Source organism: Pleurodeles waltl, chromosome 5, assembly GCF_031143425.1.
Source record: "Pleurodeles waltl isolate 20211129_DDA chromosome 5, aPleWal1.hap1.20221129, whole genome shotgun sequence".
Taxonomy (NCBI): Eukaryota; Metazoa; Chordata; class Amphibia; order Caudata; family Salamandridae; genus Pleurodeles; species Pleurodeles waltl.
The window spans coordinates 1,631,306,410-1,631,325,576 of record NC_090444.1 but is presented as its reverse complement, the minus strand read 5'-3'; the positions used below and the strand labels follow the sequence as shown (position 1 = coordinate 1,631,325,576).

Sequence of the window (19,167 nt, the reverse complement as noted above, 5' to 3'; positions counted from 1 at the left end):
GGTCTTGGAGCACCTTGAATTTCTAGATCTGCTGTTGATGTCACAGCATGTAGAGCCCTGCAGAGAGGCCTGCTGCCCAATCTCAGCCATTAACTGGCTACCTCTGATGTGCATACCGGCCCCAAGGATCCACAGGAGCCTTCAGCGAAATTTCCTCTGGTGTGTCTGCCCTCTATGCCGTCTGTGCCCCTTGAACCTATATGGGGTCCAGCACCGACTCCAATACTGACTTCGGTCCCAGCGCCATCTTCTTCACTGGTTCCCTTTGCATTGATGCGGATGCTTTTGATGCCGGTGGAGGAAGTACAGCGTATCATGGTATCAGAATCCACCATGACCTTGACCAAGATCATGCCTGGTTCTGACTGCCACTCAGATAATATGCAATCCCAAAGATTCTTAGACCTTTCCCTTACCTAAGGTAGGGCCCAAGCTTTACAGAATCTTTTTGGCACTGACTCAGACACTGACAAGTTCGATGAGAGGGGGTGACTGTGTTCCAAAATATGATGACAACTGGTATGAAAAATGTCAAGATGCTAGTGCTTTGGATTCTTCTCCAGATATAGGCCTTGTGTTCCCCTGGCCCTGCCATGGTGGAAAGTGCCTCCTTTGCATTTGATACGTGAAGGGTAACAAGAAATGCGAGACATAAAGATCCCCACCGTGGAAGTGAAGACTAATGTGCTGACTGAGGTACTTCAATCAAGCCAGGCTTCTACAGAGCACCTATTGCCCTTTTGGATAGACTTTTGGGGCTCGTAGTTGAAACCATGTTCAGGTCGAGCTGGTAAAAGACAGGTCGTTCATTGCCATCATCCCAAACCAGTCACCCACCCTTTCTTACCCAATACCAAAGAGCTTGGGTGTACAGGCTTTTACAAGCAAGGCCTATCCCAACACTTTTCCTTCTACTTTACCTGATTGTGGATACAAAAGAATAGAGACATTTGGAAAATTGACTTTATCCCCTGCAAACCTTGCCCTGAGTTCAGTAAATGTCAGCTGCCTGCTAGGCCTTTTCTCTCATGCCCTTTGGGATACAGTGTCAAAGGTTCCAAACAACCTTCAGGCATCCCTTACACATGCTATTCAAGACGGTTGTGATGCTACAAAGATTTCCATACATTTTGGCTTGGCATTAGAGACTGCTTTGGCATATGATAGGTCCTAGGTGGCTCTTCAGCACAGCACCTGGATAAGGTCTACAGGCTTCTCTGGAGATTTCAAGGCATCCTTAGTGCCCATGTCATTGAGAGCTCTCAGATTAGTGGTGACAAAGCAGACTCAGTCCTGCCACAGTTGAAGGAGCTGACAGAGGACTATCTGTTTATCTTGCAGCAGGAAGTTCAGGCTTTTTTTTCAAGAGGGTCCATAGAGAGTGTTCCAGCCTCTGAAATGGGAACTGGGTGTTGCTCTAACTACTGACTTGTACCGAAGATGGATGGAAGCCTTCGTCCTGTCTTAGATCTGGGCCCGCTCAACTCCTTACTGTGGAAGCACATGTTCAAGATGCTCACGCTAGCCCAGGTCTGCATTATTAAGGGTTACTCATCAGCTGTATTGGCTTTTTTGCTGGTGCCAGATCAGCCCTCTTTAATTAAATCATCTGTTGTAAACGATTTGTTTGAAAGGTTGTGATGCCAAAGTGGGACTTAAACTTAGTCCTCACTTTTTTGATGTGCACCCCTTTTGATCCACTGCACAGTTTTCCAGTGAGAATTCTAACACTGAAGATGGTCTTTCTCATTGACATAACATTGGCTAGGTGGCTGTGCGACCTGCAGTCTCTCTTGATCAACCCACCCTATACAATGTTCTTTCCAGACTGAGGATCAAGCTTCCTTTCTATTGAAAATGGTCATACAATTTCATGGTGGGCAGGCTGTCACCTTTCCTGCATTCTCTTGGCCTCAACCCTCTAAGGATGAAGAGAAACTTCATTGTTTGGATTCTATGAGATCGCTAAACTTTTATATTGATCACATCAAAAAACATCAGGTGGACGATCATAGCTGTTTTTATAGAGTTTCCCGGAGCAAAGAAGGGCAAAGCTGTGTAAAAAGTGGAGCATATGTCAATGGATTGTTCCCTGCATAAAGATCTGCTATGCACTAGCTAAGAAGTAGCCCACAGGAGCATTAGGGGTTCATTCGCCAGAGCCAAAGCTGCTATCATTGTGTTGGCAAGCAGAGTGCATGTCCTGGACATTTTGTCAGGCAGCTACGTAGACGTCTGCACTCATGTTCATGAAGCACTACTTCCTCGACAGTCAATTCTGTTGAGAGAGGCATATTTCCTGCTCAGTCCTGCAGGACTTTTTGTTCTGAACCAGTTCTCAGCCCCACCATCTTGGGGGGTATTACTATGGTACCTATTATCAAGGAGAGGAATCTGTGGTTTGAAGAATCCTTCAGAAGAACAAGTTATTTACCTTCAGCAACGATCTTTCTGGCGGATAATCGTATCTAACCATTGATTAAGCTGAGTCCTTTGAACGTTTATGGGGCTTTCTTCAGTAGAAGCTGAAAGCCAGGTCTGATCCCCAGTTACTTCCTTGGCCTCTCTTTTTGGTCACTCAGAATTGAAGCCACTCCAGTTGTGGCATTCTGCCCCTTTGACAAAGGGACGTGCATAGGAGAGAGCACTTCAAAGGAGCTGACATCCCTAACACGAATTTCAAAGACCAAACACTAAATCACATATGTGCTTGGATTTAGGCTAGAAAAGTGGAAATATGTGCCCTATACTTTGTTAAACAGCACTGTCTCTTCAGGAAAGGGAAGATTAAAAAGACTTCTTGCTACTGCAACCAGGACTGGAGTCCAAGGTCTGCCAGTCCCCCATCTGGGTCAGGGGACAGCACCAAGGAGCCAAGAACATTTGCCCTCTGTTTGGAGCACCAGCAGTCTCTCAGCCAAGGGCAGTGGCCTTTGTGTGGAGGAAGAGAGCGCCTAGAAGCCTGTCTGTCTGCCAAGACAAGTGGATCCTGTGAGAAGGAAGAGAGAGCCTGAAGCAAGTAGCGAAGCCCAGCGGGGATCCTGATCAGTGGATCCTGGTGATCAGAGTGTGAGACGCCTGGTCCAGTCGGCATCAGTTTTGCGGGCGTTGACGACCTCCGTTGCAGCTGCCATGCATTTGCATGCTGGTGTGCGTTAGCACTGCTCTCATTGGAGCCTTTGCCTGTGACTCCCATGTGCCAGGAGGAGGGCCACTTGGTTTGTCTGGCCAGTAGTCTATGCAACTTCGACAGTGGGCCATCACCCTGCTCTGTGACCCCTGTGTGTGTCATGGGGGCGACTGAGACTGGGGTATTTGCCCTGAGGGTCCAGCCTGATTGCGACTGATGCCCGTATCTGTAAACCTAGTATGCCTAACGGGGTGGGGGTGGCGGTGGCGGACTGGGGGACTAAGACCGTTAGGGCCATCACCATGTTGAGTAGTTCCCCTGCCCACTAAAGGGGCTGTGGAGCAAGTCCATCAGCCGCCTGCAGGGATGATGCTGCTTCATGGACTTACTGGCAGGACCCATGAAGAAGAGAGAGCTGCTGCACCGATAATCCTTTGCTGTTGTGACCGCCCGAGCACACTGATTCCCCCCTTACCACAGGAAGGGCATGGTGCAAACTTCTTGATGTGGAGGATGAGGGAAAGAATCAACCGGCCCCTGGATATGCCTGAAGGCCACAGTTGGTGTAAGGTGGTAGCAGGGTTGTAAATCTGTGTGAAACGTGTAGGAACTTGGCAGCTTTACTGTCTGAAGAGCTGAACTATTAGTGCAGGAACACCTGAGGTCGCCTCCTAGAATTCTCTAGGGAAAAAGTTAATAGAGAAAGAGGAAGTGAGAGGACCATTGAGGAGGGGTGGAGGGGCAGGTTTAAGCACTGCCCTGATAAGCGCTAGAGCGTTAGCTTTAAGAGACTACTGCATGAACTATTTAGTGCCCTGTGTATATCGTGTGTAATAAGTAATGCTTTTTTACACTAAAGATCAGTATTAATCTAGCAAATCATCTTTTTGGGGTTCCTGTGGGGATATTTTGAGTTATGAGCCCTTGCATATCTTGCAACTACCTCCACCTGATGTGCTTTGGACTACTCAACCCACACTGTCACTGATAGTCAAGTGCTGAAGGCGTCTTGGCCCAGTTGCTCATTACTCATAATAGTTCCGGCCCTCGATATCAGGAGTAAAATGCCGCAACCCCTGCGGTTTGGCCCAGTAACTCCTGCTTTCCCCCTGGTCCTCAGAATGGGCTTCTGATAGTGACATGATATGCTGCTGAAGAGAAATTGTGCTACTAAGCTCTGCTTCGAATTTCCTCTTCATTCTGTCAGCTCCACCCACACTGGCACAGTCTCAACCAAAGCAAACAAGCATTTGCAATGCAGTGGGTCTCGCATTTGCTCGAGTTGGAGCTATTAGCGTTGTAAATTCCTAACTGGACTTTTCTTGCCACATAAATTGAAAAGTAAAACAGTTGACATAAGCGAGCCTATTCAAAGCGCCACGGCCATCATGAGCATGAGCACGAACGAGAGGCACAAAAGGAAAAAAGAAGTTTGCTCGCATTCAAATGTATTGGCAAACAAGCTATTACCCATGTAAGAGGGTCGATGGCCAAGGCGGTAACAAAACTGCCCCAAGGAGAGACAAACGTAAAGCATTTACCAAAAATAACAACAAATTTTTGAAAGGCAAGCCCATGAACGAATGATAGTGATGAGTGTGTGGTGGCGTGGTTAAAAGCCCTCGTATAGATTACAACACATCAGAGCGCTTGCGCACCAGACCTAAAAGTGAGATGTGCAAATAAAGACAAGATGAAAATCATAGCTGTAAAGGAAATCTCATACTTCAGAAGTTATTACGAGGACGAAAGGAGGCAGAGTCACAGGCCAATCAACCCCAAATTTGGAGGATAACGCTAGAAATCTCTTGCATAGTGGTAAACGTAGAACCACCACAAGCCGCTGAATCTCATTGGCTGAGAGAAGTCGAAAACTCTTCTGCATCACCCATAGCCACAGAAATCGAATCAAGGATAAAGGTGGTGTAAAGGTGTATAACTCTTTTGTTTTAAACACCTCCAAAATATAAGAGGTACATCAGTGGGAGGAAACATTTCTTGTGGTTAGACTGATTGCCCAGCACATATACACATTACAGAAAGGGTCAGAATCATTGTTGCTTCCTGTCCAGAGCACCAAAGACCTAAATTTGAATTCATGGCTTTTAACGAGAGACAGCAGCGTTGCTGTGAGAATACTATAACCCCCTCCTCTTGTTGTAAACCTGCGATTGACACTCCCTAAATCTCGGGACACCGTTTCTAGTGTGTGGCTTTCTGTGCACTTCAGTCTTTTAAAAAGAAGCGGAAATTCGTAACTGGGCAACTATCTGACACATTAGCTCAAGATAAAGAGTATAGACTTTTCAGTTGCTCATTAAGTAAAACTGCAGAGGCTGCCTGCACCCTACACCTGATTTCCACTGGCACAATATCATTTAAAGTAGTTTGATACTCAGTCTGCAGCATATTTTGTCAGTTTCTTAAAAACAAAGTTGCTGTTACTTTTTCACAGCTGACCAAAGCAACAATGCCCCACGTACAACTACCCAACAAGCCGTGTGCCTCTCGTAAGAAATGTTTGCACTCTTAGCAGTGGTGAAACAAAAAGCGAAAGCTTTTGCAGACATGTTTGTAGTGTCACCTCCAGCAGCACCACGCCAACTAACATGATCATTGTATATAACAGTCTGCATTCCGTAAGTTCCCTTTACATCTTGGACTTCAATGCTGTGAGATGTTGTATGGTTTGACTAGTGCTAGAAGTGTCCTCTCTCACCCTTTCCAGGTTTGCGCAGCCCGAGTGCATGCTGTAGCTTTCCACCTAGCAAACACACTTGCTCCACCAGACACGGTCCTGCTCTACCACACACACTCCGCTCCCAGCAGAACAACTGGAGCAAAGCTAACTTAACTCTCTGAGTGGTCTGGTTAGCAGCACCATGCAAGCAGGTATGTTCTCGGGTGGCAATGGTCACGGGAGGAGATGGAAGATGACATGATCACAGCTGACAGTGCTTTCACAAAGTGAGGATGTCAGTTATGTCACTAGATGGCGAACATCTCCTCTCGTTAGATGGCTTACCATGACAGACCGAGCAGCCTTGGAAATAGAGGAGTCCTGGCCTCCTCCCTCACTGCTTCTGCTTATTCTGCTTCTCCAATCCATTGAATAGGCAGCCTGTACTTGGGGAGAACCTTCATTGTTACACTGTTTGTTCAGGTAAACACAATCACCTACCCACATGCGCATTGTGAATTTAAACGTCAGTAACCACGCTGATGGCCGGGTCAAAATCTTAGCTACTGAAAGTGTCGGCTTGAAAAGACTGGCAGTAGAGGCTCAAAACACTCAACATTATAGCTTATCCATCACTGCTTTACAGTGGAGAGCGGAGGGTGCTGTTACACCATAGTGATCTGATATTATATCACATTACCCTCTCGGAAGCTCTGGTGCCATGGGGCAAACTCACGGCCTGTGACTGCGTGCACTCAGTTGTTGGCTTAACTTTGGCTTACGTTTCCCTGAAAGGCCCTGGGGCCCAATTCTTAATACATTCAGAAATTTGCTCTACTTTTAGAACAAATGTGTAACTTTCTGTAATATAGAAAGCAGTGTGGGAGTACTCGGAGAACCTGTGCGTGTCACAGATTCCCTCGCATGGAACCCTTGTTATGGCACTAAACTGCCATAACAAGGGTACCTTGGGATCCATTGGAAGTAAGGAAAAGAGACACGCCTGGCCCCAGGTCGAGTATCAAAAGACATCCATAACTGGGATGCAATATGCCCCTTACACCTGTGTGCCCGGATTCCTTTGCATCTGCTGCATTCATAATACTTGGCCTCCGTAGGAGTACTTGTATGCAAAAAAGTTTATGTAGTGCGAGTTGTGAGTATCTGAATAAGGAAAATATGCATGAGTGCATGTACACTTCTGTTTTGTTTTACTTTTACCTCATAGACTAACCCATTCCCCACCCTGAAAAATACTTTTCTCTCACCCTTACTTATTAAGAATACATCTCAAATTATTTTTAGTGTGGGACACTACCTGCAAAGGCTTTGTAAATAACCACAAATTTCAGGTTTGTGGCTGTATACCAACGTGTGCAAGAACACCCACGGGCCACCACTTTGAGCAGATTTTGCTGATGTGACATTATTCTATGCTGATCTAATTTCACTTGTAAGTTAATTTTTTTACGGGTGGAAATTCATGTTTTTGTGAATAACTAATTTGCACTTGCACTAGTGTATACATCTGTTTTCACACCTGAGTGTCAGTGCTGGTAATACCTTTGTAAGTTGCTCCTTAGTCATTTTTCAGACCTTTTTAGGTGTTTCCTATTAAACAACATTGACTGACATCGAAGCTCCCGTTATGGCTTACTTCCATTTCATTGTGTAGACTTTGTTTACACAGTCCCCATATCTCCATTTCACTTTTACCAAGTTGTTATGATAGTGGATTAATAAGTGTTTCCCTTGTATCATCTTGTTTTGGACCTTACGCCCTTAATTATTTTAACTGGATTGTCGGATCTAAAAATAAGTCCCTGGTTTATAATGGGATGGCATTTGAAGGACCCTCCAATTTCTGGAGAAAGTTGTAAATGTGGAGTAGAAACCACCCTTTATATTTCCCCAGTATATTAGGCTGTATTAAGCTATTCTTCAGTTGTTTAAGGAATTTCATTACTATCCTTAAGGTTTTGATATTGTCTGTCCTTATTACTGACTTTTTCAGTAGTTGTGTGGCTTACCTGTCAAAAGCCCACCTCATAAGCTTTTCTGTAGCATGCATCAGCCCATGTGCCCTGACTTGTTCCTCAGCTCGCTATGTGGGTTTCTTACCTGTGCATATATATTTTTAAGTTTTTTTAATAATCTCTGACTTCATTGAAAATACCATTCTTCTAATACAGCCACATTGTTTACATATTAAACAGGGTTTCGCATTAGTTGCATGGAGGTTCATGATGCTGTTTGCTGGCTGTGTGGTGGTGCTTCATTGATGAGACTTTTATGCGGCAGGTCTTTGTACTAATCTAGCTATGTGCTCAATTAGGTCTCTGAGGGTGTCACTGTAATTCAGCAGCCCAGTTTGCAATTCCACCCCTGACCTGCTTCAGCATTTCTCTGGCACTGAGGGTGCAAACAAAACTGAGAGTCTGTGTCTTAGCTAATCTGATGGTAAATTGACCTGAGCCATTCCGACAAGGGCAGAATTTAACTGAGATTTTTTTGAAACATTTTATTGCAGTTTTAAGAACAATAGTATATGGCATATCAGTCATATGTGATAATAGTACAGTGTACAGTCATTATGACCATGCAACAATATTCTGTGCGTGGATACGATACATCATACAATATTGGCCAATTATTGTCATACGGCTGCTGCATTACGTGCGATTTTCACTTGTGACTGTGATGGATCCGTGAACTATGAGTGTGAAAGTGATAGATTCCTTTACAAACTTGAACCCTCCTCCCGAATCCCCAACCTGTCATCTCTGATCCGTGTTTTTATGGATTATGTTTTGCATGGGAAGTGGTGCCTTTTGCTTGAGATTGTCTGTGTAGAGTAATGTAGGTTCAAGTGGTTATATGTGCAGGGGATAAGGTACAGCTGCAGGTGGAGCGTCTCCAGTCAGAAGGGGAGTGGGGGGAGAAGGGGTGGGAGAGAGCTTTTGGATGCAGTTTAGAAGCTGCGGGTGTTACTCAGTATCAGCTTGGGACTTAGTCTTCCAGAAAAGCATTCCAGACCATGGCTACAGGTTCCTTATGGAGACCACAGCATTCTTTCCTTCCTAGGGCATAGCGGTCCGCAGTGCTCCATCGTTTAACCTCTTCTCTCAAGAGCAAGCTGGGGGACATTGCTGTCTGGTGGTCTGTCTTTTGTCCAGGAGCGACAAGTCAACAAACCTAGTTATGACTTTAAAGATATTGGGTCTGGAGTAAACGCCAAGGAGGCAGTGTTCAATATTGTTTCAGTGAGCAATTCCTGTCAGAGTGGACAGCACATTGCGGACACCTTACCAGTAATGCGCTAACACGGGGCAAGACTGCAGCTTAGGTAACGCATCTGCTGTGTCAGTATGACACCTAGAACATATTGAGGGGACAGCAGGGAAAACTGAGTGTAGTGTCAGTGGTGTCAAGCATGCTCTGTGTAGGATTGTGAATTGTATGAATTGAAATTGTGAATTTTGGGAGATCCTACTTGGGTATTCCAGCATGTAATGCCATTCTTTATCATGCGAGCCACGGCCAAGATCACCTTTCCAAATGGCTCTCAGTGGGTTGAGGGGGGTCTTGGGGTGAGCAGGTGTTATTCTGTAGAGCTATGTAGCATTATATCTACCGTGACCTATGTTATATACTGTTTGTATCAGTGTATGTGTAGTTAGTTTGGTGTCTTGTGAGGTCCAGGTGGTGCAAGATATTGCATAACCATAGCATGAGTTAGAAAAAGGGAATGTGACAAACCATATAAGTGGGGAAATTCCTGATACATCACGAGCACACCTGTAAATAGATCCCCCAATGTAGTCTCTCCTGTGGCTTCCCAGAGCAACAATTTGGCTGCTGTGGCACGGTCCCAGTGGTGTATGGCTATCTCTCAGAGGTATATTCGGGTTTAGATGGGGGTGAATTTGTATATCGGAGGGTAGATTTCTAGAGGGTAAGGGCAATTAGGAGCAGGATTAGGAGGCAGGGAGATTATTTCTGTTCCCATTAGTTGTAAACGGTGAAGTTCACCCGCTTTTAGCTGTTGTGTGTAGCGATTTCATCTAGATGGTGCCCTGCCAGCCAGTAGGACAACCACTGAAGCTGTCCGACTAGAAAATAGGCTTAAAAAATCAGGCGCCCCATCCCTCCCTCGTCCGGTGGCAGTTGCATTTTGGATAGTCTCACCCTGTGTTGTCCTGTTCCCCACCTAAGTTCAATCAATAAGGAGTTCAGAATATTGAAGGTTGTTGTAGGGATAACGACATGCAACTTGCACATAACACTGACTGCATATAAACAGAGTAACACAAGTGCCTAACTATCTCAGGTGGCGCCTCCATCCACACAATGGCTACATTAACACATGTATGCAGTGGGGAAAAACATATATATGCAAGACTTAATTCAACCTCCTTTCATCTTTAGTGTATAAAAATACAACATTCATCATAACCAAAGCAGCAACAAAGCAACATTCATAGTTGAAATAAAGTAAGCCGTTTAGTAAACATACATGCCAATGTTACTGATTATCACCTACTCAAACGCATCTCACAATGCAGCTTCCCTCATTGAATAATTATTATCATAGTTGTTTACTATTCCAACTTCAAAACGCACGAATACATAAATGATTCAGTCCTTATACTGGTATGACGTTAAACGTCAATCGTAAGTTCTGTTATTGAAAATAAATGTATATGTTCATGGTGCAGGCTTGACTTAACCCTGTCTGGAGTTTTTGGCATAGTTTGTATGTAAGTTGATTTTCATTTAAACTGTATAAATAAATAGTTTTTTTTTCCTTTAGCTAAACTGTTCTGGCAAACGTTGTGCCATTCGCTGATATTCAGACATAATCTATAGATTCTGTGCTCATAAAATAGTCTTTCAGAGAAACTTCCTTCATTTAGTTAAATAAAAACAAAGCTTCTTTGAATATTCCCAGTGGAGATTTATAAAAAGGAACTATGAGGCTGCTTTCAGGTTTGTGATTATATCAGATTACAGAGCTTTAAGAAAGATAACTTTTAAAGGTTTTCTTTCCACAGCATCTGGAATTTGTTTTTTCAGAGTTATTGATCTGTGGCTTCCTGACATTCACAGGCTCATGATGTGCAGAACACTGTTCTTTCTCCTGTCCCAGATACTGAAGCTCTGTTTTAATTAGACATAACCACTCATCGGAGTGACTATAATCTGATTGCCTATGCATTATTGTGTTCTCCTCTCCGTGACTGACTGCACCTCTCTTCCCAAGGGTCTCAGATTCTCCCTGATCCAAAGGTGGAGACATGCCACAATGAATTCTCATGAACTTAAGCTGTCCAGTCATTTTTTCGGGTCAAGGTTACATTAATACAGTGCTTAATTTGTAAATAAAAAGGTGCCGGTGCTCAAAGCCTTCCTCTTAAACATGCTGCTGCTGCAATTAAATGTGCGAACAGGGAATACTGAGGAAGCGCAATCCTGAAGCCATCTCGGGCCTCTTCAATCCATTTAAAACCCCTTCCTGTCCCTGCAGCTCACGCTTGCAGTTTCTGCTTTCTCCCATTGTGAAGCTTTTTCGTGTTTCTCTTCCTCCGTCTTTCCCAAATGTGTCTTTAGCTCGCAGCAAATGCTTGAGACAGAAGACTAAGCCCCGGCCCTAAAAAATAAGTGCCTGTGCTCAACACCGGTTACAACAAGCACAAATTAAGCACTGCATTAATAGCTACTGTTAATCTTTTGGAATGAATGGAATGAGCCCATAGTCTTACCCTTTTCTGTTCGAATGCCACATAACCTTCTAGGCTGCTGTTTCCCTGCCCCGCCCGAGCTAGCAAAACTGACTGTTACCACTCTCACCAGCCACATGAAAAGCCAATCTAGTCCATGGTGGTTTGGATATTTCTAAGCATATGCTGAAGTGCATCTTAGATTTTGCAGATATCGTGGTTTGATCCCTCTGCCATAATAGTGGGATACATTCCACAGACTTTACCTGAGAGATGCCAGCCACACTCGTGGACATGCCCTTCAATGGCGAGCGGCTATTAGGTGACAAATCCAGCTCCTCCCTGGGATGCTTCAAAGCACTGTGGCTTGGTCGCTAAATTAAGCCTCCGCAATGAGGCAATTCTACTAATGACAAAGGCAATTTTAAGACTCCAGAGCATACCAGTGACAGTCCCAGTGGTGACACCCTTGCCAGCTGAAACCAGATACCTCATTAAATGTACTGCTCCTTTTGGGTCAAGGGTTCATCTAGGTGATGCCATCGCCAACATTTGCTGATCTCTGCCCTACTGTACTACGTTGGCTTTGCAGCTTTAAAACATCCCAGACTCCCTTCCTGTAAGCAACCATCATGCGGTGGAGGAGGAGGCTCTACCATTTGTCCACCAGTTGAGAAGTGATTTCAGCAGATCCCTGGGTCATGCAGTTAGTCTGTAAGAGCTACACTATAGTCTTCCTGGCCCTCTCTCCAGACTGCCTCCTCCACCCCACGATGTGCTGACTGGCATGCGGAAAGTCACGTTTTCTTAACTCCTTATCTCCCTGGACAGTTTAGTTGGTGCTCCATTTGTTTTGTATGTGTGATCATGTATTAGTCCATTCGGATGTGCAGCACTGGAAGATCTTGCTTCTGGTCCCGTGGTTCAATGTTAGAACAATCTTGAAATATGGTTGCTATTCACAACAAATATACGAGGTTTATTAAAATAAAAACACACTTAATCCACACCGGATATTTATCAAGTTATGCCTTCCTGGGATAAATGATTAATTATCCATGATATTTTTGTGAAATTTCAAGGCGGTCATCCACTTCCGTTTAACTTTTTTTTTTGACCTTCTTGCATGATACAGAATGTCGTACTATACAGCCAAGGAGTTCGAAAGGCATTGGAAAGCTTGGATTGCCTGCTCACTTCTCATCAGCTCCTTGCTATGTTTGGTTGTATTGTATTGTATTGTAATCGTATTTATGGTTGTGCAGAAATCACCACAGAGGAGGTTGGGTCTAAGTCATTAGCTTTTTCAGTATGAGCTGCTTTAGTCTGCAATAACTGGAAAGTTAAAGTCATTTGGTCTGTGTGTAACCTTCCTTCATTTTTTTTTTCTGCACAGTGGAGATGATTCCCTCTTCACTTCTCCCACCGACCCTCTACAGATCCTTGAAGGCATTGTTTCAGCAGTTCATGCCAGTGTTGAAAAGGGGTAAGGAAATATATATATTTTTTAATATAATTAGAAAGTTTTAGCCAAATCCAATAACACTGTGTGCATAAAGTAGTTTACATTAATGATGAAACTGTTTGATGTCATTATGTTTTGAAAGGTATGCTTTATTTGGGATAATGACTTATTTTCTAGATACATACATGAAATACATATGATTGAATGTGAGGAATTGTGAAAATCCCAAGTGGAACATATGTTTATTGTTCAACCTACCTGTTCATTGATACCTTTATTGTGTGCTTCCTTTCATTCTCTTCAGCACCTCCACTTTCTCTGATTGGTCTATTCCATTGTGCAATAGTTACTAAAATTTCACGTCATCTGTGTGAAGTTGCTTTAGTATTGAGATTTAGAAGCCCTGATCAGAAAATTATTTTCTTGTTTATAGTTGCTTCCTTTGTAAAATGCAAGTTATACGTGTTGTTTTCATTATAGTGGGAAATTTTTCAGATTTTCTGGGGTGTCTCCTATATATATATATATATATATATATATATATATATATATATATATATATAGAGAGAGAGAGAGAGAGAGCGAGCTGTAGATATATATATACAGATATAGATGTAGATAGAGATATACAGATATCTAAATGATTTTATATATATATATATTTTTCTGTCCAGAGCATCAGGCCAACAAGAATCACAGTGGCACCTCAAAAGTAAAAAAACCACATAAATTTATTATCACGACATACAGTTTGAAACATCGAGTGCACAAGCATGCCCGACATCTTCGGCTAACAGCATTCAACTGGACCATAATTCCCCTGACTAACACCCATACAAACAGTCTGTTGGTTCTTTGTCACTTTTCAACTTGTAACAACTATTCCGCATACCTTAAAGGTAGAGATTAAATGAGTTATCCGCTATTTTCACCATTTAGATGGCAATAAGTTGTTTTCGTGTTCACATGCTATGTATGTCTTTCATTGATTATACTCCTTCACCCTTAGTAACGAAGTTAATTCTAATGGTCACTGTCTTTGTCTAAATGCTGTAGAGTTTCATATATAATTAATCAGCTGAAATGACATGCACAACATAATTCTAACTGTTTGTGCGATGATGACTAAATTTGATTTATGTCATCACAGCCATTCAACCATTTATAGTATGCATTTGGTTTTCTAGTTTTTCCTCACACTGAGCCATTCGTAAATAACAATGAGAGGACTTGCACCTTAAGTATTAGAAAACCTTTGCTTTTTGATGTTCACGATTAGAATGTACATTAATCTCCTCAAAGAATGACTCAAGCTAATAATGACAGTATTTGTGCTTCTATGATCCCCAATTGGTGAAATTCATATATTTATACCAATAATTACTAGTACGTCATATGTTTATGAAACACAGCACTTTTCCATTCTACGTTAATATAGCAAATATATATGAGATCTTTTCCAATGTTTCCAGTGGCAACAAAAGTCACCGTCGTATGTTATTGTTGGTTTTTATAAGCCATTGAATGTGATATATCCACTTACGCACCCATATAAGCCCCGCATTGCGATTAATATATTTGTTTGATCATTGACCTGGCTCTGACTATTAATCGGCACATTACCTAAGTCAGCAGTACTTAACCCGTGGAACGGGAACCACTGGGGATCCACAGCTCCTATTCAGGGGTGGTCTGCGATTCCTTAGAAAATTTAATAATATTAGCAGATTAATAGCAATGATTGACCTCAGGAACAGCTCCAAGAACTTCCACAAGAATAGAACGAGAACAGGAGCGACCGCACCAGAAGGTTCACCGCCCACTCATGAATCACTTCAGATAATAACCACAATGAAAATCTGTGGATACCAACTTCCTTTTTGGCCTCCAACTTCACTCCAATTTCACATTCTTGAGTAGAGTCCCTGGACCACAGGTTAAGAACCATTGTGTTAAGGCATAATGTTCAAGCCTTGGGGAGACTGTCACAGTCATATGACTGTGTCTGATCCCTTCTTGTTTTGTCTCTGATGCCTGGGGTTGGGACATGATCCTAAGGCCTGCGTTGAGCACAAGTCAGTGCACCTGCAGGTTGATGAAGCTCCTGGTGGCTCCGCTCCCGTTCTTGGTCAGCGCCATTACAATGGAAGATCTCTGAGGTATTCCTGTGGTTGATCATATTGCCACTCCATCACCTCCTCATTTAAGTCTGGTAAGCCCAAAATGCACAAGAAGAAATAGAAGTCGAAGCACTCTTCTGCTTGACCTTCCCACCATCGTGCTTCCAGATCCAGCTCCCGCACTCCACCTGCAGAGCCTGGACCAGGGTCTGCTTTGCTCTACCATGTGTTTCCCGGTGCCAGAGTGACTCCATCCCAACTCAAAGAATTTTAGGATGTAATGGACGTCATCTGTGGGTCACTGACCCTATCTGGTGTGCCTTAGGGCCCCACAGAGCCAATAAGTTCCCCTGCTGTGTTACTGTTGAGGGGGTTCACCCCCAACACCAGCTGGGCCCTCTAGATCTGCCACTGGATTCAGACCGCCCCTGTCTCTTGTGCCTCCATCCTTCCCAGCCCCATCTTCTGCAGCATCCTGCTGATTAAATCAACCCACTGCCAGCCTGGTGCCGCACAATGCCGGCGCTCTCCAGGCCTTAACATCCCCTGGACTTTCCACCCCTTGACAGGCCCTACCTTCCTGAAGGGGGGAGGTGAGGAGGAGGTGTATGGTCCCCTAGAAGACCCCGATGACTGCAACTGGTATTAGGAGCTTGATGGCATCAGTGGCCTGGATACCTCCCCAAACTCTGTCATGATTTCTCTTCCGGGCCACGTTTTGGAGGAAGGCGCATCTTTTGTCACTGCGATGCGCAGGGTGGCGATGTTCTCGATCACCAGCTGCCAGTCATTGTAGTCACGACCAATGTCTTGACCGAGGTGCTTCAGCCTGGGACGGGCTCATCAGAACCCATGCTCCCCTTTAATGAAGTCCTCACCGACTTAGTCCTGGGGGCCTGCACACTGAATGATTGCCAGTCGACACTGTCCTGCCCAGAAGACCCAGCCTTTTTCTTAAAGGCACCTCTCCCGTGAGTGCCTAGTGGTGGAGACCTCAATAGCGAAGGTCACCACCCCAAGTGTGTTTCCTACCACATCACCGGATAGGGAATCCAAGAGGCTGAACACCTTTGGAAAGCGCATCTTTTCTTCCACCATTTTTCCCTGTGGTGGGTGAACACTGCATGCCTCTTGGCCCAATATTTCCACGTGTTGTGGGATTTGGTTGTGCATCTGCTTCTCATGTTGTCCGAGGAAGGCTGCGCCATCTTCAGCCAGGCTCAGTTGGACAGCAGGAATGTGGCAAAGCTTGTCATTCGGTGCAGACTGGAAACTATAACATTCTGGGGTAGAACCATGGCTTCTATGGTGGCGTTGCATCGCCACACCTGGTTATGGTGTTCTGAGTTCTCGGGGATGTCCTCCCTTCAGTGATTGGCATGCCCTTCAATGGCTCCCACCTATTTGACAACAATGTCAATGCAGAACTTTCTCAAGAGCCAAGGTCACTGACAGATCATTTAGTCTTTTTACTGCCATTTTTGGGCTCGTCAGCGGCCTAGTGCTAAGCTAGTTGTGAATGCCGGCACTTTATATAAAGCAGGCCGGTGCGCAGACGCCGGACAGTAAGAATTTAATCCCTTTGTAAATAGTTGTATTATAGCAGAGAAATTGCCCTGCCCTTTTATCCTGATTGATTTTTGATACTGTGTTGTGTTGTATTATGTGTTGTATTGTTTGCATTGAATTTGATTGTATTTGCCGAACTTGCACTAGCTACCTGTTTATAAAAGCCACCCAATTTGCACAAATTACATGTTTTACTAAAAATTGCCTAAAATACCTAATTCTTGAAATACTTAATTACTTACAGCTGCACCTGCACTTTACTTGAGGTGGGTAGAGGGGGTTCATTTAGTCGTTCTACCACTCCGGCCTCCATTTTTGGGCTCGCCAACGGTCTGGTGCTTATCTAATTGTGAATACCGGCACTTCCCATAAAACGGGCCGGTGCACGGACGCGAAGCTGGCATGCTAAAGACATGCCAAATGCAAGCCCTTCTGCGCACGTTCACGCTCTCCCTGCACTCAGCGCCGGACATGCTGCCTGTTTTCACATTTACAGTGTATCATCTATACGGCCTCTGAGCTTCTTTCCCTGAGACAAGAGCCACTTTGCCCAGGTAGGTCCAGGTCCCCGGGCCAACTCCCACCCCCTTACCTGCTAGAGTTGTTTTGCTGCTCTACAGGGCCTGGGTATAACCCCTAAGGCCCTATATTCTCGAAGGTACTAAAGTCCCACAAATGGGTGGTGACGCAGACTTTAATGTGTAATATTCGGTCACTAATCAAAAATGCCCTGCACATTCATGACATACTGGAGGAGGAAAAGGGTGACATATTTTTCCTGACACAAACATGGATGTCCAACAGTTCAGCACCAGATGTAGCATTGGCCTTTCTGGATGGTTACTCTATGCTACCTACACTTTGATAGAGTGGTTAAAAAAGGCGGTGGATTACAATTGTTTATAAACACTCACTTAACTGTGTCACCTTTGACACAAAGGAGCATCTCTGAGCAGAATCCATGGCTTCTGCATAACACTCTCCGCAAACAAGAGCCTGGCCGGCCTGCTGCTCTATCGCCCACCCGGGCACACAGGGGAACTTACGTCCTTCCTGGGCAAGTTGCTCTGTTTATGAAATTGGGTTGTTGGTTTCCTAAGGTGTGAGCCTTGGTCAAGCAACAGCCTGCAGCTACACCCTGCAGGCGTCAGGGGTGAGTCCTTACTCCCCCTACCCTTCCATCTGGGCTTCTGTGCTCTTTGTTTGGGAATGGTATGTCCAGATGTCTGAGCTTTCAGGATGCCCTGGACTGCTGGCCCTTCTTACTCTTCTCTCACCATGGACAAATCATTCCCAAGAAGGCAGTCTATGGGCATCTGGGGACTAACTATGAGCCTTCTGTGGGTCACCTCCCCACCCCACTCCAGGAATCCCAGAGCCGTGGGGCAGACAAAGAGCTGCCCCTGGGGTACCCAACACACCTGACCGGTGTACTGCTCTAGGGAAACCAACATTTCCACTACTATGGTCCGGCTGGCCCCGGTGTTCCTCAGTGCAGTGACAGAGACCCCATTCACTTTCACCTGTTGGTGAGAAATTGGGTTGTTGGTTGACTAGGGTATGAGCCCTGGTCAATCAACAGCCACAATCCCTTGCTAGGTGAGCCACAAAAGGTCACTAAATTAGCCTATTCTTAACCCTAAATAGCTTGGCACAAAAAGCAGTCAGGGTTAACTTAGAGACAATGTGTGAAGTAGTTATGCACTACACAAACAGCAATACAATGAAAACACAACCCAAGAAAAATCCCAAACCATATTAGAAAAATAAAGAACATTTCGATACACTATTTGACACCAAAACCATAAAAATCCATTTAGTAGACCCAGGGTTATGAATTTTCTAAATTTTTAACTTTCAAAATAGCAGGTCCTCAGTTTTAGAAAATCGCCACCTGGGCACCTTTAGCACCACAACCAAGGGTCGAGGAGTGGATGGAGACCTCTTGGGGGTTCAACACTCACTCAGGCTGGGCCCGGGTGCGGGATCAAGATAGTGGGAGCCTGTTATGTCCCTGTGGGTCTGAACAGGAGGCCAGCTAAACTAGCCCTTGAAATCACTTCTGAAGTCCTGGGTGCTGGTGAAGATGCAGGGCTGCACAGCAGGGCTGGCCTCTGAAGGTTCCAGGCAGACTCCAGGCAGCAAAGTAGTCCTTGCAGGTACAGCAGCAGTCTGGTAGAGTGCACAGCAGGTCACAACAGCAGGCAGTCTTCAGAGTTCTTCCGCAGGTCCAGTAGTAAACTGAAGAGTGGGTCCGAGAGACATATTTGTATACTCTGGTGCCCTGCACTTAGAAGCCTGGAGAGGTTTCCAGAAGGGTTCTCCGAGGTTCCAGGAATTTCCTGGCTCCTAGCTGGCTGCATTGACAATAAGCCTATTGTGTGGTTTCAGAGTCCAGCATATTCATGTGTAAGTGGGGCTGTGCTTGGCTCCGCCCCCCATCAAGTCTGTGAATGGCCCATTCAGGCTAATCCCAGTATTGT

At 44.7% G+C, this 19,167-nt stretch overlaps 1 protein-coding gene across 2 annotated transcripts in view; it reads left to right on the top strand.

Moving 5' to 3' along the window:
• NBAS (NBAS subunit of NRZ tethering complex) overlaps nt 1-19,167 on the top strand; it is a 1,762,396-nt gene that overhangs the window by 1,268,688 nt on the left and 474,541 nt on the right. For both annotated transcript variants that reach the window (XM_069235962.1, XM_069235961.1), the window contains exon 47: nt 12,927-13,016. In XM_069235962.1, coding sequence (XP_069092063.1) covers nt 12,927-13,016 — 90 coding nt within the window. The remainder of the gene's footprint in view (nt 1-12,926; nt 13,017-19,167) is intronic.